At 42.6% G+C, this 18,288-nt stretch overlaps 2 protein-coding genes across 2 annotated transcripts; both read left to right on the top strand.

Moving 5' to 3' along the window:
* The first annotated feature begins 412 nt into the window (after nt 1-412).
* Nucleotides 413-4,232, top strand: LOC143015772 (toll-like receptor 7). The gene is made up of 2 exons (XM_076169835.1): nt 413-732; nt 1,082-4,232. The coding sequence occupies exons 1-2, from the start codon at nt 718-720 to the stop codon at nt 4,226-4,228; spliced, it is 3,162 nt and encodes a 1,053-aa protein (XP_076025950.1). The 5' UTR covers nt 413-717; the 3' UTR covers nt 4,229-4,232.
* Nucleotides 4,233-4,288: 56 nt separating this feature from the next.
* tlr8a (toll-like receptor 8a) lies at nt 4,289-9,323 on the top strand. The gene is made up of 2 exons (XM_076169836.1): nt 4,289-4,720; nt 5,968-9,323. Exons 1-2 carry the CDS (start codon nt 4,718-4,720, stop codon nt 9,073-9,075), a joined length of 3,111 nt encoding a protein of 1,036 aa, XP_076025951.1. The 5' UTR covers nt 4,289-4,717; the 3' UTR covers nt 9,076-9,323.
* The last annotated feature ends 8,965 nt before the right edge of the window (nt 9,324-18,288 follow it).

Below are 18,288 nucleotides of genomic sequence, written 5' to 3'. Positions count from 1 at the left end.
CCTGTTTATTATCACTGTTTAATCATTTTATACCGCAGAGGCTTAAAACTACACAACATCTCTCGCTGGCTGTTTGCATGGTACAGTGTGTGTGTGTGAGATGAAGCGAGGCATGTTGCATGTTGCATGTTACATAATGGTTCTGAAAACATGCCAAATCTCTCTGCTACCTTTTCACTGTGGAGGCAGTGATCGAGCCAAATTGTTGTTCTCTCAGTTTTAGTATCTGTTCCTGCAATCTGACTCTAAAATTAACCCTGCGTGTACACAGTATGGGCAGAATTTCTCAGCAGTGAATTTTACTCGGCCGTGTTACCACACAACAGCTACAGTTCAGAACAACACGGTCGCCATGTGATGAGTTTCACTTCCCCTGCAGGCGGATAAGAAATAGAGGCAATGATGACTGCTGACTCCCTCACAGTGCCTTCAGCTGTAAGAGAAATGAGCCATTATGGGACAATTCTCCTTAATATTCAATAATGAAGCCTTTTTTGAGTGTCCTATTCATGTTTACAAAGTAATCTAAATGCAAATAGCTGCATAATCACCAATCATTCAACAGTTAAACTGGTTCTGGTTGGTGACACTGGGAAATGTGCTTATGCTAATTATACACATGCGGAGACACCTGCTGCTTTCATATCATCATCAAACGCCAGCGCCACTTTGGAACTCATCATCAACGACAACAGTCTTTACGGTCCCTCGTGAACCATGTTCGTCCGTTTGGTGAGTAACAATTACTTTCATTTATCATTTATTAACATGTTTATATTGTGATGTATGTCTGATGTATGATTTAAAAAAGTAACTTCAACGTGTTACTGTATAGAGAATGGAGAAATAGAGAATGGAACTGATCTCATACATAAGCTCACAGTTTGTATGATGAAGAAGGAAGAAGGATATCCTGTATGCGTCTTACCCAGAATGTTATTTTAGTATGTGATGTGTATTCCCGTTTATGCGCCACTGAACGCTTATGCAAGTATTTGCATTGTGACTTGTAATGTAACTGATAACTAGAGTCGCCCCACCTACATTCTTGTCTCAGGGAAGTTTCTGTGTTTCCGCACAGGTGTGTGTGGCACTGTTGAGCCTGTGGTGGTGCCTCTTCATGTCAGCAGCGACAACCTGGTACCCAAAAACCCTCCCATGTGATGTCAGCGAGGAGAGCAATGGAACTGCAGTGAAGGTGGACTGCACTGAGAGGAAACTCACAGATATCCCACATGGCATCCCGAGGAATACCACCAACCTGACGCTCACCATCAACCACATTCCCAACTTAAACTCCACCTCCTTTAAGGGTCTGGAAAACCTGACGGAGATTGACATGAGATGCAACTGTGTGCCCATCAAAATTGGCCCAAAGAACCGTGTGTGCACTAAGAGTTTGACAATTGAGGAAGACGTCTTCACCAGTCTGACGAATCTGCGAGCGCTGTATCTGGATGGGAATCAGCTGTATAGCATCCCTAAAGGCCTGCCCGCTAACCTGATCCTGCTGAGCTTGGAAGTGAATCACATCTACTACATTTCTAAATCAAACCTCTCCGAGATTAGAAATGTTCAGTTCCTTTATCTTGGCCAGAACTGCTACTTTCGAAACCCCTGTAATAATTCCTATGACATAGAACACGGTGCATTTCTACAACTCCACAATTTAACTTTGTTATCCATTAAGTCAAATAACTTATCCTTTATTCCACCGCTGCTACCCACGAGTCTGAAAGAATTATATCTCTACAACAATAACTTTGAAGAGATCACCGAGGAACATTTCAAGAACTTAACCAACCTGGAGGTGCTAGACATCAGCGGAAACTGTCCCAGATGTTACAACGCCCCATTTCCATGCATCCCGTGCCCAAATGACTCTCCGCTTAAAATCAGCAGAGCAGCTTTTAAAATGTTGAGGAAACTGAAGACGCTGCGCTTGCACAGTAACTCTCTGAGGTTTGTGCTCCCCGAATGGTTCGAAAGCTCCAAGGACCTCAGGGTGCTCGATCTCTCGTCAAACTTTTTGGCAAACGAGTTGGCGATCACTTCATTCCCAACGGCCCTGCCCAAACTGGAAGAGCTGGACCTTTCGTTTAACTACGAGCTTCAGAAGTATCCTGCAAGCCTAAAACTGAACCACAGCTTTTCCCACCTTCTGTCCCTGAAAATCTTTAGACTGAGGGGCTTTGTGTTTCAACAGCTAAAACCAGACAGCATCCAACCTTTGACTCTTCTACCCCAACTGGAGGTTTTAGATTTGGGAACAAATTTCATCAAAATGACCAAGCTTAATATTCTGATGGAATTAAAAAGCTTCAAAATCATCAATCTGTCCGACAACAAAATATCCTCCCCCCCTGCGGACCAAGAGGCTTTTGGATCGTCAGGAATTTACCCTTTGCTTTGGTCTCCAATGTCTAGTTCTGCTGAGTACCAAGGTACAGAAGTGCAAGAGGTTCATTATTTTAGATATGATGAATACGCCCGCAGCTGTAAATACAAAGATAAAGAAGTTGGAGTTGTGAAATCCTTTGTCAACAGCCAGTGCAGTCAATTTGGCAAAACTCTGGATCTAAGTAGGAACAACATATTCTTCCTGGACTCAAGCTTCCTGAATTTTGATGAGCTGCGATGCCTCAACCTGTCTGGAAATGCAATGAGCCAAAGTCTGAACGGCACTGAATTTTCTAATCTCAGCAAATTACAGTACTTGGATTTCTCATCAAATCGCCTGGACCTGCTGTATTCGTCTGCATTTCAGGAACTGAAAAATCTTGTTATCTTGGACATCAGTAACAACAACCACTATTTTGAGTCGGAGGGTGTGACCCACATGCTGAATTTCACTGCAAATTTACCAAAGCTAAAGATATTACTGATGAACCACAACAAGATCTCTACTTCCACTAACACAGAGATGAAAAGTGATTCTTTAGAGAAACTGGAGTTTAAAGACAACCGCTTAGATATGATGTGGAGAGATGGTGACATCAGATATACCAACTATTTTAAGAAATTAGTCAACTTGACCTGGCTGGATATTTCCAACAATAACCTCAATTTCATTCCGGAACAAGTGTTCAGAGGTCTGCCGGACAAACTATCTGAGCTTTACCTTAAAAACAATAAACTTGGGTGGTTTCCTTGGGATAAACTGCACCTTATACCTTCTGTGGAAGTCTTAGATCTCAGTGGAAACCAGTTAACTAAAGTTCCACCAATGCTGTCCAACTGTACCAAATCTCTCCGGAAGCTGATTTTACGTAAAAACCAAATCCTAGCTCTCACTCCATATTTCCTGACGGATGCTTACAATTTAAAATATCTGGATATTAGTTACAATCGCATACAGCACATTGAAAACTCCAGCTTGCCAGATGATGTTGTTAACGGGATGACCATGCTGCGTTTGGAGAGAAACAAATTCCTGTGCACCTGCAGCGCTTCGTGGTTCATTGCGTGGCTCAACAGGACCACAGTTCCCATCCCCAGATTGGCCACTGAGGTTATTTGTGTTGCACCAGGGGCACAAAGAAACCACCCTGTCATCTCGGTCAACTTGCTGGCCTGTCAACACAGTTACCTGTCAATCCTGCTCTACATGCTCACCACGTCCCTTGTCACCACCTTCCTCACCCTGTGCATCTCCAGCCATCTTTTCCTGTGGGATGTCTGGTATATCTACCACTTCTGTCGGGCCAAGCTCAAAGGCTACAGGCGCCTGCATTCCCTGAGCGACGTCTACGATGCCTTTGTGGTGTACGACAAGAGCGACCCTGCGGTGTGCGAGTGGGTGATGAAGGAAATGTCTGTTCGCCTGGAGAACCGCGGAGACCGCCATCTCACGCTGTGTCTGGAGGAACGGGACTGGATGCCTGGATGTCCATTGATCGACAACCTCTGCCAGAGCATCCACAAGAGTAAGAGGACCGTGTTCGTACTCACCAACAAATATCTCAAGAGTGGCAATTTCAAGACCGCCTTCTACATGGCCCACCAAAGGCTGATGGATGAGAAGAACGACGTGATCATTCTGATCCTCTTAGAGAAAGTGCCCTGCAATTCGAAGTACCTGAGATTACGCAAGAGACTGTATAAACGTTCCGTGCTGGAGTGGCCGACAAATCCTCAGGCCCAGCCGTACTTTTGGTTCAACTTGAGAAGTGTCTTAGCAACGGAAAGTCACAAACAATACAGCAATCTCTTCAAAGAGACGCTGTGATGTGATTTGATGGTGGCATGAACTTTGTATGCTGTATATTTGAGAATCGCACACTTCAAATGTCTCACCATATGAATGTACAAAGACTTGAAAATTATGAGAATATGAAACATTAATTGTGTGTTTACTGTTAATCTGTTTAATAGTATCTTCCCCATTACAACAGAAGCATTTGAGCATTTAATGTGACAAAGCAACAAGCATGAGAAGTTTCTTTGAAAAGGGGAAGTGAAGCACCCGTACTTCTTCATTTGACGCACTGCGTCTTTGCGAGGACCCATTTTGACGGAACTAGTCAATTCATTACTTTTGTGTTTGATGTGAGCTGCAGGGGGATTTTGTGTAGTGTGTGTATGTATAGAGCGCAGAAAACTGAGTGAGTGTCACTTAAAACGGACACACGCAACAGCTTTACATCCGCTACGTGCTTCTACTTCTGTTTTTATCAATGTAGTCTTTCAAGAACTGTGAGGAGTCAATACAGGCAACATGGTGAGTTTGACTTTTTGATGCTTTGCTTTTTGTATACCAAAGCAAAAAACTGTATATTATCTACTGAATACTGCATCAAGCATTTTGATTTCTGGATATGAAAAGTGTGTTTATCAATTCAGATGTTTATGTGATATGAACGTAAAATAGGACAACTGCACATCGATTGTGCAGTTGAGTATTTCCCATAATTTATGATGTGTAAGTTGAACTCTGTACGTTCGTTTCTGAGGTCATAGTTAACGGATCGCTGCAGCACGATGGGTGTTTGTTTTGTTTTGTTAATTGTTTTTAATCAAATAAAACATCTGACATAACAGTGAGCATGTGGTTATGAAACGTTTTGGAGATTATACATGGAGAGGCGGAGAAAAACAGAGATAAATGAAACAATAATGAGAACAAGGATATGTGATACACATGTGAGTTAGATAAAAAAGGAAACAAAGTAACACTGACAGTTATGTTGACATGACTCAGATAAGATTCAGATGAAGGAAGTTATATCAGACACATTCACGTACACACAAACACTGTGTAAGAAATCAGATACATAATTGACCACTACGTCAACAATGACCATCAGAGTTGAATCAACATCTACACAAAAAGCAAAGACTGTAAGATTAATTTGTATTTTGTGGTCACTATGTGTAATCAGTCCCATAATATATTGATCATATTGTTTCTGAAAAGATTTTCACTATAAATGTACTACATGAACATTTTAGATTGTGGGGAAATCAAATTTCTTTAGCGCCTTTCTCACACCCAAGGTCGAGTTACAGGATCGTGACCATTATAAAACATAGCAGTGAAACAGAAAGTTATAGTGAGGCCAAAGCATAAACATGAAAGCACAGACGACACTGTTCTGTTGATATGGAACCATAACCATAATGCATCAGTGGTTCTCAAACTGCGGTGCATCTTTAATTTTAATCTCTCCTGGCTGAAAGGTCTAATATTGTGTCAAATTAATCTCTAATATATTTTTAATTATATTCTATTTTCATTTAAATAATCACCCACCCGTGGTTTACTCCAAGGTTTCACTTAATCCAAAAGGTTTGAGAACAGCAATACTGATATAACGCCAGACTTCTTTACACACCACTGCCACCTACTGGAAGCAGATGGCAGTATTCTGAAATCCTTCCAGTGCCTCATGCAACACTAAACTCTGATTACATGACATAAAAATGATATACACTGTCATTTATTCTTTGTGTATTGTTTATCTACAGACTGCCATCTGTTGGGTGCACGTGGTGCTGTTCTCTCTGTGTTGCCTTCACGGAATCCAGCCAGCTGCGTATCGTCCAATATGGATGTCACCCAAGTTCCCATGCGACGTCAGAACGACTAATACTTCCAAGATCAGTTTTAACTGCTACCAGCGAAATCTGAAAAAAGTCCCACAAGGGATCCCTAGTAATGCAACTGGACTGAATTTAGAGGAAAATCACATCCAAAGTATAACACATCAGTTTGCTTCTCTGTCCAGGCTGGATAATCTCAATCTGAACTGGCTGAACGGAAGAAATGGAACATCCATTGATGCCATGGCTTTCCGGAATCTGACAAAGCTGCGTTTTCTGGGTCTGACCGGCAATCGACTGACCAAGATTCCCAGCAATCTCCCTAGCACTTTGATATCACTTCAGCTAGGCTATAATAAAATTACGTTTTTGGACAACAGCAGCCTTAATGGAATCAAGAACGTGGAAAAATTTATCATGGTCAAAAACTGCTACTTCTGGAATCCTTGTGGGATTCCTGTTACCATTAAGGACGACAGCTTCAAACGTGTGACCAAGCTGAAATATCTGGAGTTATCCTACAACAACATAACCAGGGTTCCAAAAGGATTACCCCCATCGTTAAAGGTATTGATGCTGGCTTCTAACAGGATACAGAACATATTCAAGGAAGATTTCATTGGGCTTCCAAATCTAAGGGTCCTGAAACTACAAGGGAACTGTCCAAGATGTGGGAATGCTCCTTTCCCGTGTGTTCCCTGCGTAAACACGTCCATTAGTATCCATCCTCGTGCGTTTGCAAACCTCAGAAATCTCACCACGTTGCACTTGGGAGGTAACTCGCTGAAGAGCCTGGAGACGTCTTGGTTTGAGAGTTTGACTAATCTTCAGGAGTTGTACCTCTCATTTAACCTTTTACAACAAGCTGTGGTCGGGGATGTTCCATTTTTGAGCTTCCTTACCAATCTAGTAAAACTGGATCTCTCCTTCAATTTCGGCTTGCAGGCCTACCCCACCACCATCAATCTTTCTAAGAACTTCTCAAAGCTGGTTTCCCTCAGAACGTTGCATTTAGAGGCTTTGGTCTTTCAGGATATCGGCCCCGATACATTGAAGCCTCTGTATGAGCTCCAAAATCTCTCTGTGTTGAATTTGGGGACCAACTTCATTGTTCACTGTAATTCCTCCGTATTCAGGAATTTCGCAAACATTAAGTTGATCTACCTGAAAGAAAACAGGTTGTATCCAGTTGTGAACAGTCCACCAGCTCCCCAACATGACGGATTGAAGAACGAATACAACTGGAAGTCAGACATCTATATTCCAAGACTCGCACAAATTCCCCATGGCAAGGATTTCTATTTCGAAGTGTCGCGCCACTTCGTCAAGCCAGAGTGCTGGAACACCGGACGCGTGCTCGTCCTCAGCTCAAATAACTTGTTCTTCATTTCCCCAAAGCAGTTTGAAGGATACAGTGACATCGCGTGTCTCAACCTATCAAGAAATGGATTTTCAGCGGCGCTCAATGGTACGGAGTTCACCACACTGCCTAATCTGACCTACCTGGACCTGTCGTACAACAAGATCGACCTGGCCTACAGCAACGCCTTCGCAGAACTGAAGCAACTAGAAGTACTAGATCTTAGTTACAATGAACACTACTTTAAAGCATACGGGATTACACATAATTTACAGTTTTTACAGAACCTTCCATCCTTGAGAGTGTTGAATATGAGCTACAACTCCATTTCCAAATTAACTACAAAACGTTTGCGCAGCAAATCGTTAAACGAGCTCCAGTTTCACCACAATGAACTTGGGAAACTTTGGAAAGAAAAGTACAAATCGTACGACAGACTCTTCTCTAACCTCACTAATTTGACGATTTTAGACATATCTTACAACTTCATTGATAAGATCCCGATCAGTGTTTTTGAAAATTTGCCACGCAGCCTCATTCTTCTGCGCCTGAGTCATAATAGACTTGATGACTTAAATTGGGCACAACTGAAGGGTTTCCACCAACTAGAGATCTTAGACCTCAGCAACAATTATATATCTCACATCCCAGAAAGGATCTCAAACGTCACACACACGCTGCGTCTGCTTGACTTGAGTAATAATAAGATTTCACACTTGTCTGATGGATTTCTGAGGGGGGCAAAAAGCCTTAAGACGCTGAACCTGAGCTACAACCAACTGGCTATTATCAATCAATCAACCTTCTTGTCAGGACCTGAAAATCATCTTGAAACTCTGTTCTTGGATAGAAACCCATTCCCGTGTACCTGTGATTTATTAGATTTTATTCTGTGGATTGAAGACAGTGACGTTAAGATTCCTCGACTGGCCAGAGATGTGATGTGTGAGATGCAATCAACCAGAAAGCATGAAGTCTTGATAATGTTTGACATTTCTCGGTGTGTAAATGACAACATGGCCTTCCTTATCAGCATTTTCTTAAACTCCTTAATTATTATTTCTATGTTTGCAGCGACAACCGCTCATTTATTTTACTGGGATGCTTCGTACGTGCTGCACTACCTGAAAGCTAAATTGAAGGGCTACCATCCGTTAACCTCGCTCGACTGTGTTTACGATGTCTTTGTGACTTACGACATCACAGACCCCCACGTCTCTGAGTGGGTGATGGGGAGCCTGCGGGTGAAACTGGAGGAGGAGGAAGGAGAGAAGCACTTGCCTCTGTGCCTGGAGGAGAGGGACTGGACCCCTGGCGTCCCTCTGATAGACAACCTCAGTCAGAGCATTCGATACAGTCGCAAGACACTATTTGTCCTAACCGAGGCCTACGTTAAGACGGGAGCGTTCAAGATGGCCATGTACCTGGCTCACCAGAGACTGCTGGATGATAATGAGGACGTGATCGTGTTGCTCATGCTGGAGCCTGTCCTGCAGCAGTCTCACTTCCTGAGGCTGAGACAGAGACTGTGTGGGAAAAGCGTTGTGGAGTGGCCGAGGACGGCGGCCGCAGAGCCGTGGTTTTGGCAAAACCTGAGGACTGTTGTCAGAGTTGACAACCAGGTCATGTACAACAAGACCTATATAAAGTACTTTACCAACAAGTTAAGATGAATTCTAGATGGAAATGGCTTCCAGTGTGGACAATGGTGTGGACAATGAAAACATTAGTTTGTCTTATAACTTCACAATGCTGTGTAGGACTTCACAGGAAATAACTTCATTCTATAGGAATGTCACAGTATGTAAATAAAGCAACTCATTTCAAATACTTGTTTTTTTTATAGGGCTACATGATATAAACTGCAGGTCTCAACTTATATTTCATGTAACTGTCTGCTCCTTTCATTAAATAGTGTCAACTGCATTTCACTCGAAGTTGGTTTATTTATTCATGCATTCATTTCACTCATTAAGTAACTAAATAAGTTTACTGATGGACTGTAGTTTGTTACAGGAACTGATTATTTACATTGTATTTTTATAGTTTCAGAGATAAATATTGTATCATTACCACATTCCTCAGATGGCCAACATAGTTCAAGTTCAAGTTAAATAAATATACAAGTAGTTCAAATGACCACATCAGATACACAACATCCGCAGCACGACTGTAAGAACAACAGTAAGACAATAAAAAAGACACAAGCTTGCCTCAGATGTAGAGATAAAGTGCAATAAAGAATTAAAAGTAGTGAACAAATCAAAAGCAGAGTCAACTAATTAAAATAAGTGCCAGAAAAAGCCAGAAATGTTCAATTTAAACATTATTTGTTCCTACTTCCAATTTTCCCACCGTTATTAGTACCTTTCAGTTATTCATCTTTCAGTCTTTACCTCCTTTGTTTTCTCTTACGGTTAAATACAGCCTGACACAGCCTGACGCCTCTCTGTTGTATTACTTCATTTGCCCACAAGGTGTCGCCAAATATACAGTTTTAGCCAAATCTACCGGGAAGACGTCTCCTGATTTTAATCTGATTCAGCTGATCTATTGTTACCTGTTCTTTATTATCAAACAAATGATAAATTAAATCATATTTAGTTTAACACAATGTTTGGTCATTTGCTTTGTATTCTTAATAGTTTTTTCTACTATTAGCGCTATCATGTGTTGCACAAATCCGGACAGGTCGTGACGTCAGGGGCTGATTTGCATACTGCGCAGTATTTAATGTGTGGCTGAGGCGCGCATAGGCATTCCGCTCACACTCAAGGACCTTCTACGCACAATTGCACCCGCAGAACTCTGGTGAGTGTGGCGCCCTCCTTTATGTCTATGCTGCTTTGGTCTGAGTCGCACATTAGATGGTCAGTGGGAGTCTTCATTGTTTTAGCTCAAATGATTCAACATCTTCGCATCATACCGTTGCTGTTGCGTATTTTGTTGCGTGAACTTGGCCAGCTAACTGGAGGGTTGTAAGATCTTGGCTCGAGGGCGGCGGTCCCGCTACACAAACCGACACAAAGCAGTTAGTCCAACACGTCCACAGGCGCATTATTTTTGCATGCTGGTCACTGTTGTCAGCACATGACGGTTTTTGTATAATGTCACTCAGCTTCCTGCACGCTTGAGTTTCTTAATGAAGTTTAATTTTTGTGTCTGTCTAGAACCTGCAAACATGCCCGATGTGAAACCCGATGTCGCTGAAGTCACAACCTTCGACAAGTCCAAGCTGAAGAAGACTGAGACGGCAGAGAAAAATAACCTACCGACCAAAGAAAGTAAGTGAGCTTCTTTGCAAAGCATTTCAGACCTCGGTTGCAAAAAGGCTGTGCAGAAATGAGAACCAACAACCTTTTGCCTTCCTCTTTTGCAGTGATCGCGGAGGAGAAGTCTCAGTCATGAAGGCCACACCTATGCACTGTGCACTCCACAAGCTTTCCCCTTATCTTCCCAACGAATTTGCAGTACTATCGCTTAACATGCCTGTGAATGACCCACCCACTCGCCTGCAGCCCCATTTTGTACAGCAAAAATTTAACTTCCCAGTGTTTAAGGAAATGTGGTTGACGTCTGCAAGGTTTCCTGGTCATCTGTCCTGTGGGTGGAGAGCAGGAGTGTTGTGCAGGAGCTGATGAACCTACATCCATCTGTGATTCTACTCTGGCCATCGGTGTTTTTGCAAAGCTGAATCCAATTTCTCAAAGCTTGTTAGATATGCAAATAAAAAAAATGTACACTATTCTTGTGGTTTGCTCTTTTTCAACACTTAATTGAATTAAGTGGTCTTTCTCACACTGTCTCCTAGACCGGGTGTAAGTGTTGCATGAATGAATAGCATTTGATGGTGTGTGAGGACCAGGTTTGAAGTGATTTAAATGGTACTATCAGGGCTCAATGGCTGCTTTTTGTACACAATTGCTGGCAGTGTAGCAGACATGCCCAAGCCCTGTTTGCATCCAGACTGCTGTATTACCAAGGGGAAACAAAATTGGAGGAATGCAACTTCAAACACAGGCATTCTGAATGTTCAGATACTAGAAGTCTTCTGATAAGATTAGAAGTTAATCAAATGAATTACCAAATCAGGGAGCCTTTTTGTAGCCTGGTAACATCCAGCGCCTCTATCAGCTCCTCAAACAGGCCACGAGTACAACTGAAACCTGCCAAAACATGTTTGTGCAGAGTGAAGGTTATTTCAGCCGACCCCGGAAGTCAAACTAACCTTTGCCTCCTCTCCTCGCCTTTCTTGGAGGAAACCCATTTCCCACGCCAGCCTCAAGCCGTCCTGTTAAGAACAAAACTTCCTTCACTGCAGCTGCGTTTAGGCGGTGTGTTCAGCTGACCCAGAGCAGGTGCTTTCCTCGCTCTGCCTCCAGCTGTAGCTACAGCAGCTCGTCTGAGGATCCTCAGTCAGATCAAACTGAACTTATCAACCCTAAAGCACCTTTACATGTTGAGTCAAGGCGGCGGAGTCAGACACTGCCTGTCTCCACTCTACAGGGTGCCAGAGAGATAAAATCTGAGTTTTTATCAGTAATTTGTTCTGCTCTGCTTTCAAATACCAGCATTGGGATATCATTTAGATTTCATTTATTAATTGGACAGAAAACATAATTACCTGCACAAAACTGCAGCTGTGATTAGTGTCTTGCCATTAACAGTAATCAGAAGTGACAGATTTGTAGTCTGTATGTTGCTGAACCTGCTAAGGAGGAGGTTGTGTATTCTTAGGTGCATATAAGATGGAGGTAGCATTGCTTTGTATCTGTTGAGAAACAGTTTTTGCTCATCAAAACACACGGGTGTGACAGGATGAGTAGTATCTGCGATGGCACACAAAGGATTTGCTTATTCACACTGCAGCGAGTGCATAGAGTTCACTATGGACTAGATGTTGGTGACCTCACCATAGTGTGTGCACCACAGTAAGGCTGAGGCTGCTCCTTCACACCGTGTAGAGATGTTAACACGGCCTGTTGCCTCAGAGTCTGAAACAGCGATCACCTGTTTTGTACAGCGTCACAAAGGACAACCTGCTCTGCCTCATTCTGCTGCACAGACACGCCAACTGTGTCTACACACAAAGACAGAGAGGGAGAAGGAGAGAGAGAGGGGTCTGTGTGTGTGTGTGTCTGTGTGTGAGTCTACGTGTGTGTGGGGGAGATTATGTAACTGACTTCCTGGTCTGCAGTGTGTCCACAGAACATAACATCTGTGCAGAAACAACAATGGGCTCTGCTGAAGCCTGAGCACAAGTTCACATTCATCCTTTTCCCACACGATTCCACTATGAAGTTGACATATTACAAAAGTAGATTTGATTTGAAAAAAAAGAGAAAAAAGATTTGATAATACTCTCATATTATTGGCCGTCATTAATCCTCTGTATTGTCTAAATGACGACACTGCGGTGCCAATCCCCTCTCATCCTTATGTCCATCTGTCCATCAAGGCCTCCTCAGTGTCCTGTAACAATGTGTGCTTGGGGGAGCAGAGTGGGCCTGAACTACACATGTAAGACACAACAACCCCTCTGCCCCACCCCCTTCAGATCTTTCTGTGCCGTATGACATAGCATGAGAGCATTTGGGTCATCAGGTATTGCATCAGCTATCCTCTTTCAAGTCCTCTTAAACAACACACCAAGACAGACCAGACAGGTTATGGTAAGGTTAGGGTTAGCTGACGTGTAAGCCAATGTTAAAAGGTCAAAATCCGATGGTAAATATCCACTCTATGACCATAAATGTTGCTTGTGTGGCTTCATTGTATCTAGTGCTATTATGACCTCGTCTGGAAAGGCTAAGTGTCCATGAAAAGGCGAGCAAATGGCAGTGAAATGGCACTGAGGAGCGACTGTGGCACCATCAGGCCATCTGCCAGTGTTGTGACGGACTGTGACTGGGACTGAGTGCAGCTCACTGTGCAGCAACACAGATGCCTGTGAGTCACTGTCTGCCACGTAATGTGCTCTGGAAATCAATCCACACTGGGATTGTGATATCTAGTATCAACCAAACAACAAGGATTTTGTACTGTTAAGTGAAGCCATATGTCATGTGGGAGGCATTGAATTAGAATTGTATATTTGTTCATTGTTATTCAAACTGACTCATATCACTGCTCTGTTTTATACAAATACTGAGGCTTTAGATGCTTTAGAAAAGTGGAGTGTGACTGAGTGTGACTCCTATAGCAAATTACGCCTGTGTGTGTATGTGTGTGTGTGTGTGTGTGTGTGTGTGTGTGTGTGTGTGTGTGTGTGTGTATGTGTGTGTGTGTGTATGTGTGTGTGTGTGTGTGTGTGTGTGTGTGTGTGTGTGTGTGTTTTGACATGGTGAAGTGTAGCTAAAACTTTAACGGATTCATACCATATCTCTGGAAAGCTGGGGAGAGCATGAAAATGGTGAAACTATGATAAATCAACAAGCTCACAGTATAATGTTACACTTTGATTGCAGCTTGTGTTGTTAGCAGCACATTCATACAGCATTCTTGTCTTAGTATACACGAGAGGAAACTCTGCAGGGCTAAAAAAGGAGGAAGTTCCCACACGTTATTATTATTGCCTGTAAGAGGAAGTGGCCTGTTCTAACATCTGCGAGCAGCAACGACAGCAGAAGCAGGCCGAAACTGATTTCTGCTTTTGTGTGTTCAGCTTTAAAGTTGAACGTGAAGTCTGTAGCTGTTTCCATGGCAGCAGACAGGAGCTTTCTGCACATTTTCATATGAGACTGAAGTTTTGTTGTTGTTGTGGTTTCGTAGCTTCAATATGAGAAAACTCAATGCAATTACTTATATTAAATAACTTAACTGAACATAAGAGTGATTCTAATACATGGACTTGCGTTTGTGCTTCTGTAATAGTCCAACACTGTTTTCATTCTAACCACATGATACTGCTTGACACTTGGATATCTCTTGGCCTGACATTCTGTGGTGTTCTGGCCGTGTACGAACTGTTTATTCCACAGAGTAATCAAAACAAATCATTAAAACGCTCCCAAAGGACAACATGTATCTGTACCTGTACTTGCTCTGTATAAGTAACCATCAATCCATGCAGCCCCTTCATTTCAGCTAATTTGAGTTTATCATCGTTTTCTTTTTTGTAATGTAGTGTAACTCTACACTATTGTAGGGTGAGGATTCTTTCCCCACAGTGTTAGATTGTTTCATACACACATTCAAAGGGAAGCAAGCAGAGTTAAGAACAAAACTAACAACCTATAATGTTCCACGCTTCTGAAAAGTGTGAAAAACAATGAAAGAAGCAGATTAGAAACGTAAAACTAGAGAAACTCCCCCCGCCTAAATTCCACGGAGCTTTTCCATGCAGACTGAGTGGAGGATCTTGATGGATACTTGAGACCTGCCCTCTGGGAAGAAACAAAAAGACGATGTACTACCTGCCTGAGCAGACTGCTCCTATTCAGGCAGGGATGGGAGGGAGCAGCTCATAGCATTCTGCTGTCAACAACTCTCATTTGAATACACAGACAGACAACAGGCTGTGCATTGTGAAGGACAAACACATATTTATCTACGGCCCATCTAATAAGCATCTTTGTCCCCTAACGTTCTGCGTCGGTTATAATAATAATAATGACGGTTATGAATGTTGTTTCCTCTTCAGCAGGCAGAAGCTTTATTTAAATCCCTCAGGACATAACCATCATGTGCACAATCATACTTCCATGAAGGTAACAGGACTCATTTGTTTCTTTACCGTCTGCATTGATGATGTAAACAGAGCTTTCCATCAGAGGGACGCATGTGCTGTTATTAGTGATGTTAAAATAAAGAAAATCACTGTCCTTCATGTGCTCAAACACTCATTTATCTTGAATTCAGAGCTTTTTCCATCCAGATGGATAAACAGAATAAAGATGAATAATTTAGGAGGTTATTTAACAATCAATATAGATAAGATGTTAATGGCTCCAAGGAGGAAGAGCGACTCTGTCAAACAGAAAATGTTACTTTCTTAAGTGATAATTCATTATATTGATGATCTTGAAATCATTTCGAGAAAGGATGACATCGTTTCCCCTCTGTGACATATAATATATATGTATGACAAAGAGCAGACACAGAAAAAAGTGTTCATTCAACCATCTTGGTGTGTTCAGCTTCTTTATGTTCGTGTTTCACAGTACACAAAGGCGACGGCCATCCGTCTTTGTCCTCATTATAACACCCGTGGTGGGAAAAAGCCCTGGCGCTATTGTGTGATAGGTAGAAATAAAGGCTGAGGGTGTGGGCCGGCCAATCCACTCACACCCCACCATAGTTGCTATGCGTGACAAAGATATTCCCAGAAACTTCCCGGTGCCTTGTGCTCTGCTCGCTGCGGAGGAAAAGGAGCCGCCGTGTGCTGCTGACACATAAACAGAGCAAAAATCATTAGTTGGCAGACACAAACAAAGGAGATTTTTTTAGAGAGAAACAGAGGTTCTTTTTTTAAGATCTATTCCAACAGTTTGGAACGTTGTGACAAAGGCAGAAGTTGCGTGACCTTTTTGTTTCATGCCTGCAGCAGTGACGAGCAGCAATCCCCTAATTATAAGGATGTTTTCTCACACACTCTCACTTTGCAACTTGGTATTTACACAAAACAAACATTCACCATATGAAGCACATGACATTCCCCACAGGTCTGCATATATATTTAGTTTCCAGGTTATCCAAAAACAACTATTGACAACGCCCCCTTGCGTTTATGGGCCCAGGTGGATAGAATAAAGAATAAGGGAGGAAACAAAAATATATGCAGACAAATAAACGCATTTGTAAGGTGTTTCCTTTAAGGTAACGTGATACAAACACCTTGAATGTATAGAATAGGAACACATAAGTGGTAGAGGAACGACTGAAACCCTGAAGTAACTCAATCATGATCACACACACACACACACACACACAGGTCATGTTGGGCTGAATGTGGTTTCTTGGCTATAAAAGATTTCTGGCGATGGGCTCTGTGAGGGTTTAGAGGAGCGTGAGAACACATCTGAAGAGGTCAAGTCCTCTGTGTTCAAACCCCACTGATCAGCAAAATGATATTACTGCACTCGCCAAAATCATACAACAACAACAACAACATATTTCAAATACTGGCAACAGAAAAAGAGGAACGGCGGTCACAAGTTGGTAAGTTGGTAAGAGGTTGACCTTTGCTGACTTGCAGTGTGCATTCGCAATGTTGACTTAGTTACATGCAAGATAAAGTTAGTTATCCACACAATTTGATTTTACCCTGAAGGAAGGCACTGTAGAGCCACAAGGGGACTCGTAGGGCACATACCTCCACCAAGGCCAGAAAAAAGCCTGGATTAAAGTTAGACTGTGCTAACTCCTAGGAGAAGAAGGGGGGCCCTCTCTATAGGTGTACAGCCTATAGTGAAGGAGTATCAACATGTATTTAGAGGGTAAACACAGTCTCAGCATGCTGCCGTACAGAGAAAGAATGATAATTGCGATTCAATGCAACCTTTGAACTGCAGAATGTGGAGCTGCTCAGCCAATACACTGCACCTACACATCCCATATGGCAACAAGATCAGACAGGTTCAGAGCAGGAAAATCACCTGGTTGTTTCCACATCAGCAATGCACTCAGCATGAAACCTTAGCGTCACTTCAAGCTATAACATAACCACTGACTGCTGCTGTATGATGCACAGACACAGCAAACTGAGACCAGGCAGAGGGTGACTCAAGGGGCATTACGCAAGGAAGTGCTCATGTGTGAAGAGAGACAGGAAGTGAAAGGAGCACACATGAAGTGAGAGATTAGTGTTCGTGTGTGTAAAATCACTGGTCCACATTTGGTTCCATTTCATACATGAGTGTGAAGCATTTATTTTGTGCTGTAGGCAATGGAATCTTGAAATGTGGAACAGCAAGCAAATAAGCAGCAGCGTAGAATTGAGCTTTAGGCAACCTCAAGGTTCGTCCCTGTGACGCAGACGGAGAGCACGGCCATTTATCAGGCCAGCGGGGAAAATCAACGCAGAGACGAGGACGAGGACGAGGACATATTTTATTGCTTGTATCTCGTTGCTGCTCTGTCGCAGTTGCAAGTTTAGTCAGAGAGATGTGAAGGTCTTCTGCAATGCAGGAAATGAAAGAAGCAGCTTCCTCTTGAGAGAAGACAAAGTGCCTAAATCTGTCTTGATTCCCAGACGAATGTTTTGAGCTGTGATGTAACCAAGACGTCTGGAACCAAAGAAAGCATCACGTTTGAGCACTTTATAAACTTTCTCTGAGCATCCGCAGAACATTTTGAACTCTTCTTGTCTTCATTTTGATACTGAATCGGTTGTGTTTTAAAGCTGCTTACACAAGCGTTGTCACACAGATGTCATCATGCTCCAACTGCTGCATCCGTCTTTACGCAAGGTACAAGATTTGATACAGGATGTTGTTTTTTGTAATTGGTTGCCAAGGCATGTAACAGGAAGTGGTTAGAGAGCTGCAGTCCCATACAGTACAAAGAAGGAAAGGAAAATAGCAGATTAATATTTAGACTTGAATTAACTTGCTTGGCATTCACTTATGCCTGCAAAGCTGCGGGTCAAATAGACATTACCAAAGGAAGCTAGTAAATCTTTTCCCATAAGACAGAAAAGCCCCAGCGGGGATGCAGTGATTACATACATTTATCCTCTCAGGGCAGCCGCTCTCCTTCAGAGCTCACTAAACCTGTTGGTGGATGCAGACAGCTTGATGAAAGCCATGTGAGGAATGTGCTTAGGCATCACTCCTCTCCTCTCCGTGTCTCAGCTGGATGTATATTGTCCCAAATGGAAGGATTTATCCAGAACTCCCGCTTCAGATCTATTGGTCCGTTCGGCTTACGGGAATGTTTATGTTTGT

This window comes from Genypterus blacodes, unplaced genomic scaffold (assembly GCF_046128005.1).
Source record: "Genypterus blacodes isolate CSIRO-AG114 ecotype Tasmania unplaced genomic scaffold, CSIRO-AGI_Gbla_v1 ptg000214l_1, whole genome shotgun sequence".
Classification (NCBI taxonomy): domain Eukaryota; kingdom Metazoa; phylum Chordata; class Actinopteri; order Ophidiiformes; family Ophidiidae; genus Genypterus; species Genypterus blacodes.
The sequence above is the reverse complement of the archived record's forward strand: the minus strand, read 5'-3'. Positions and strand labels throughout refer to the sequence as shown.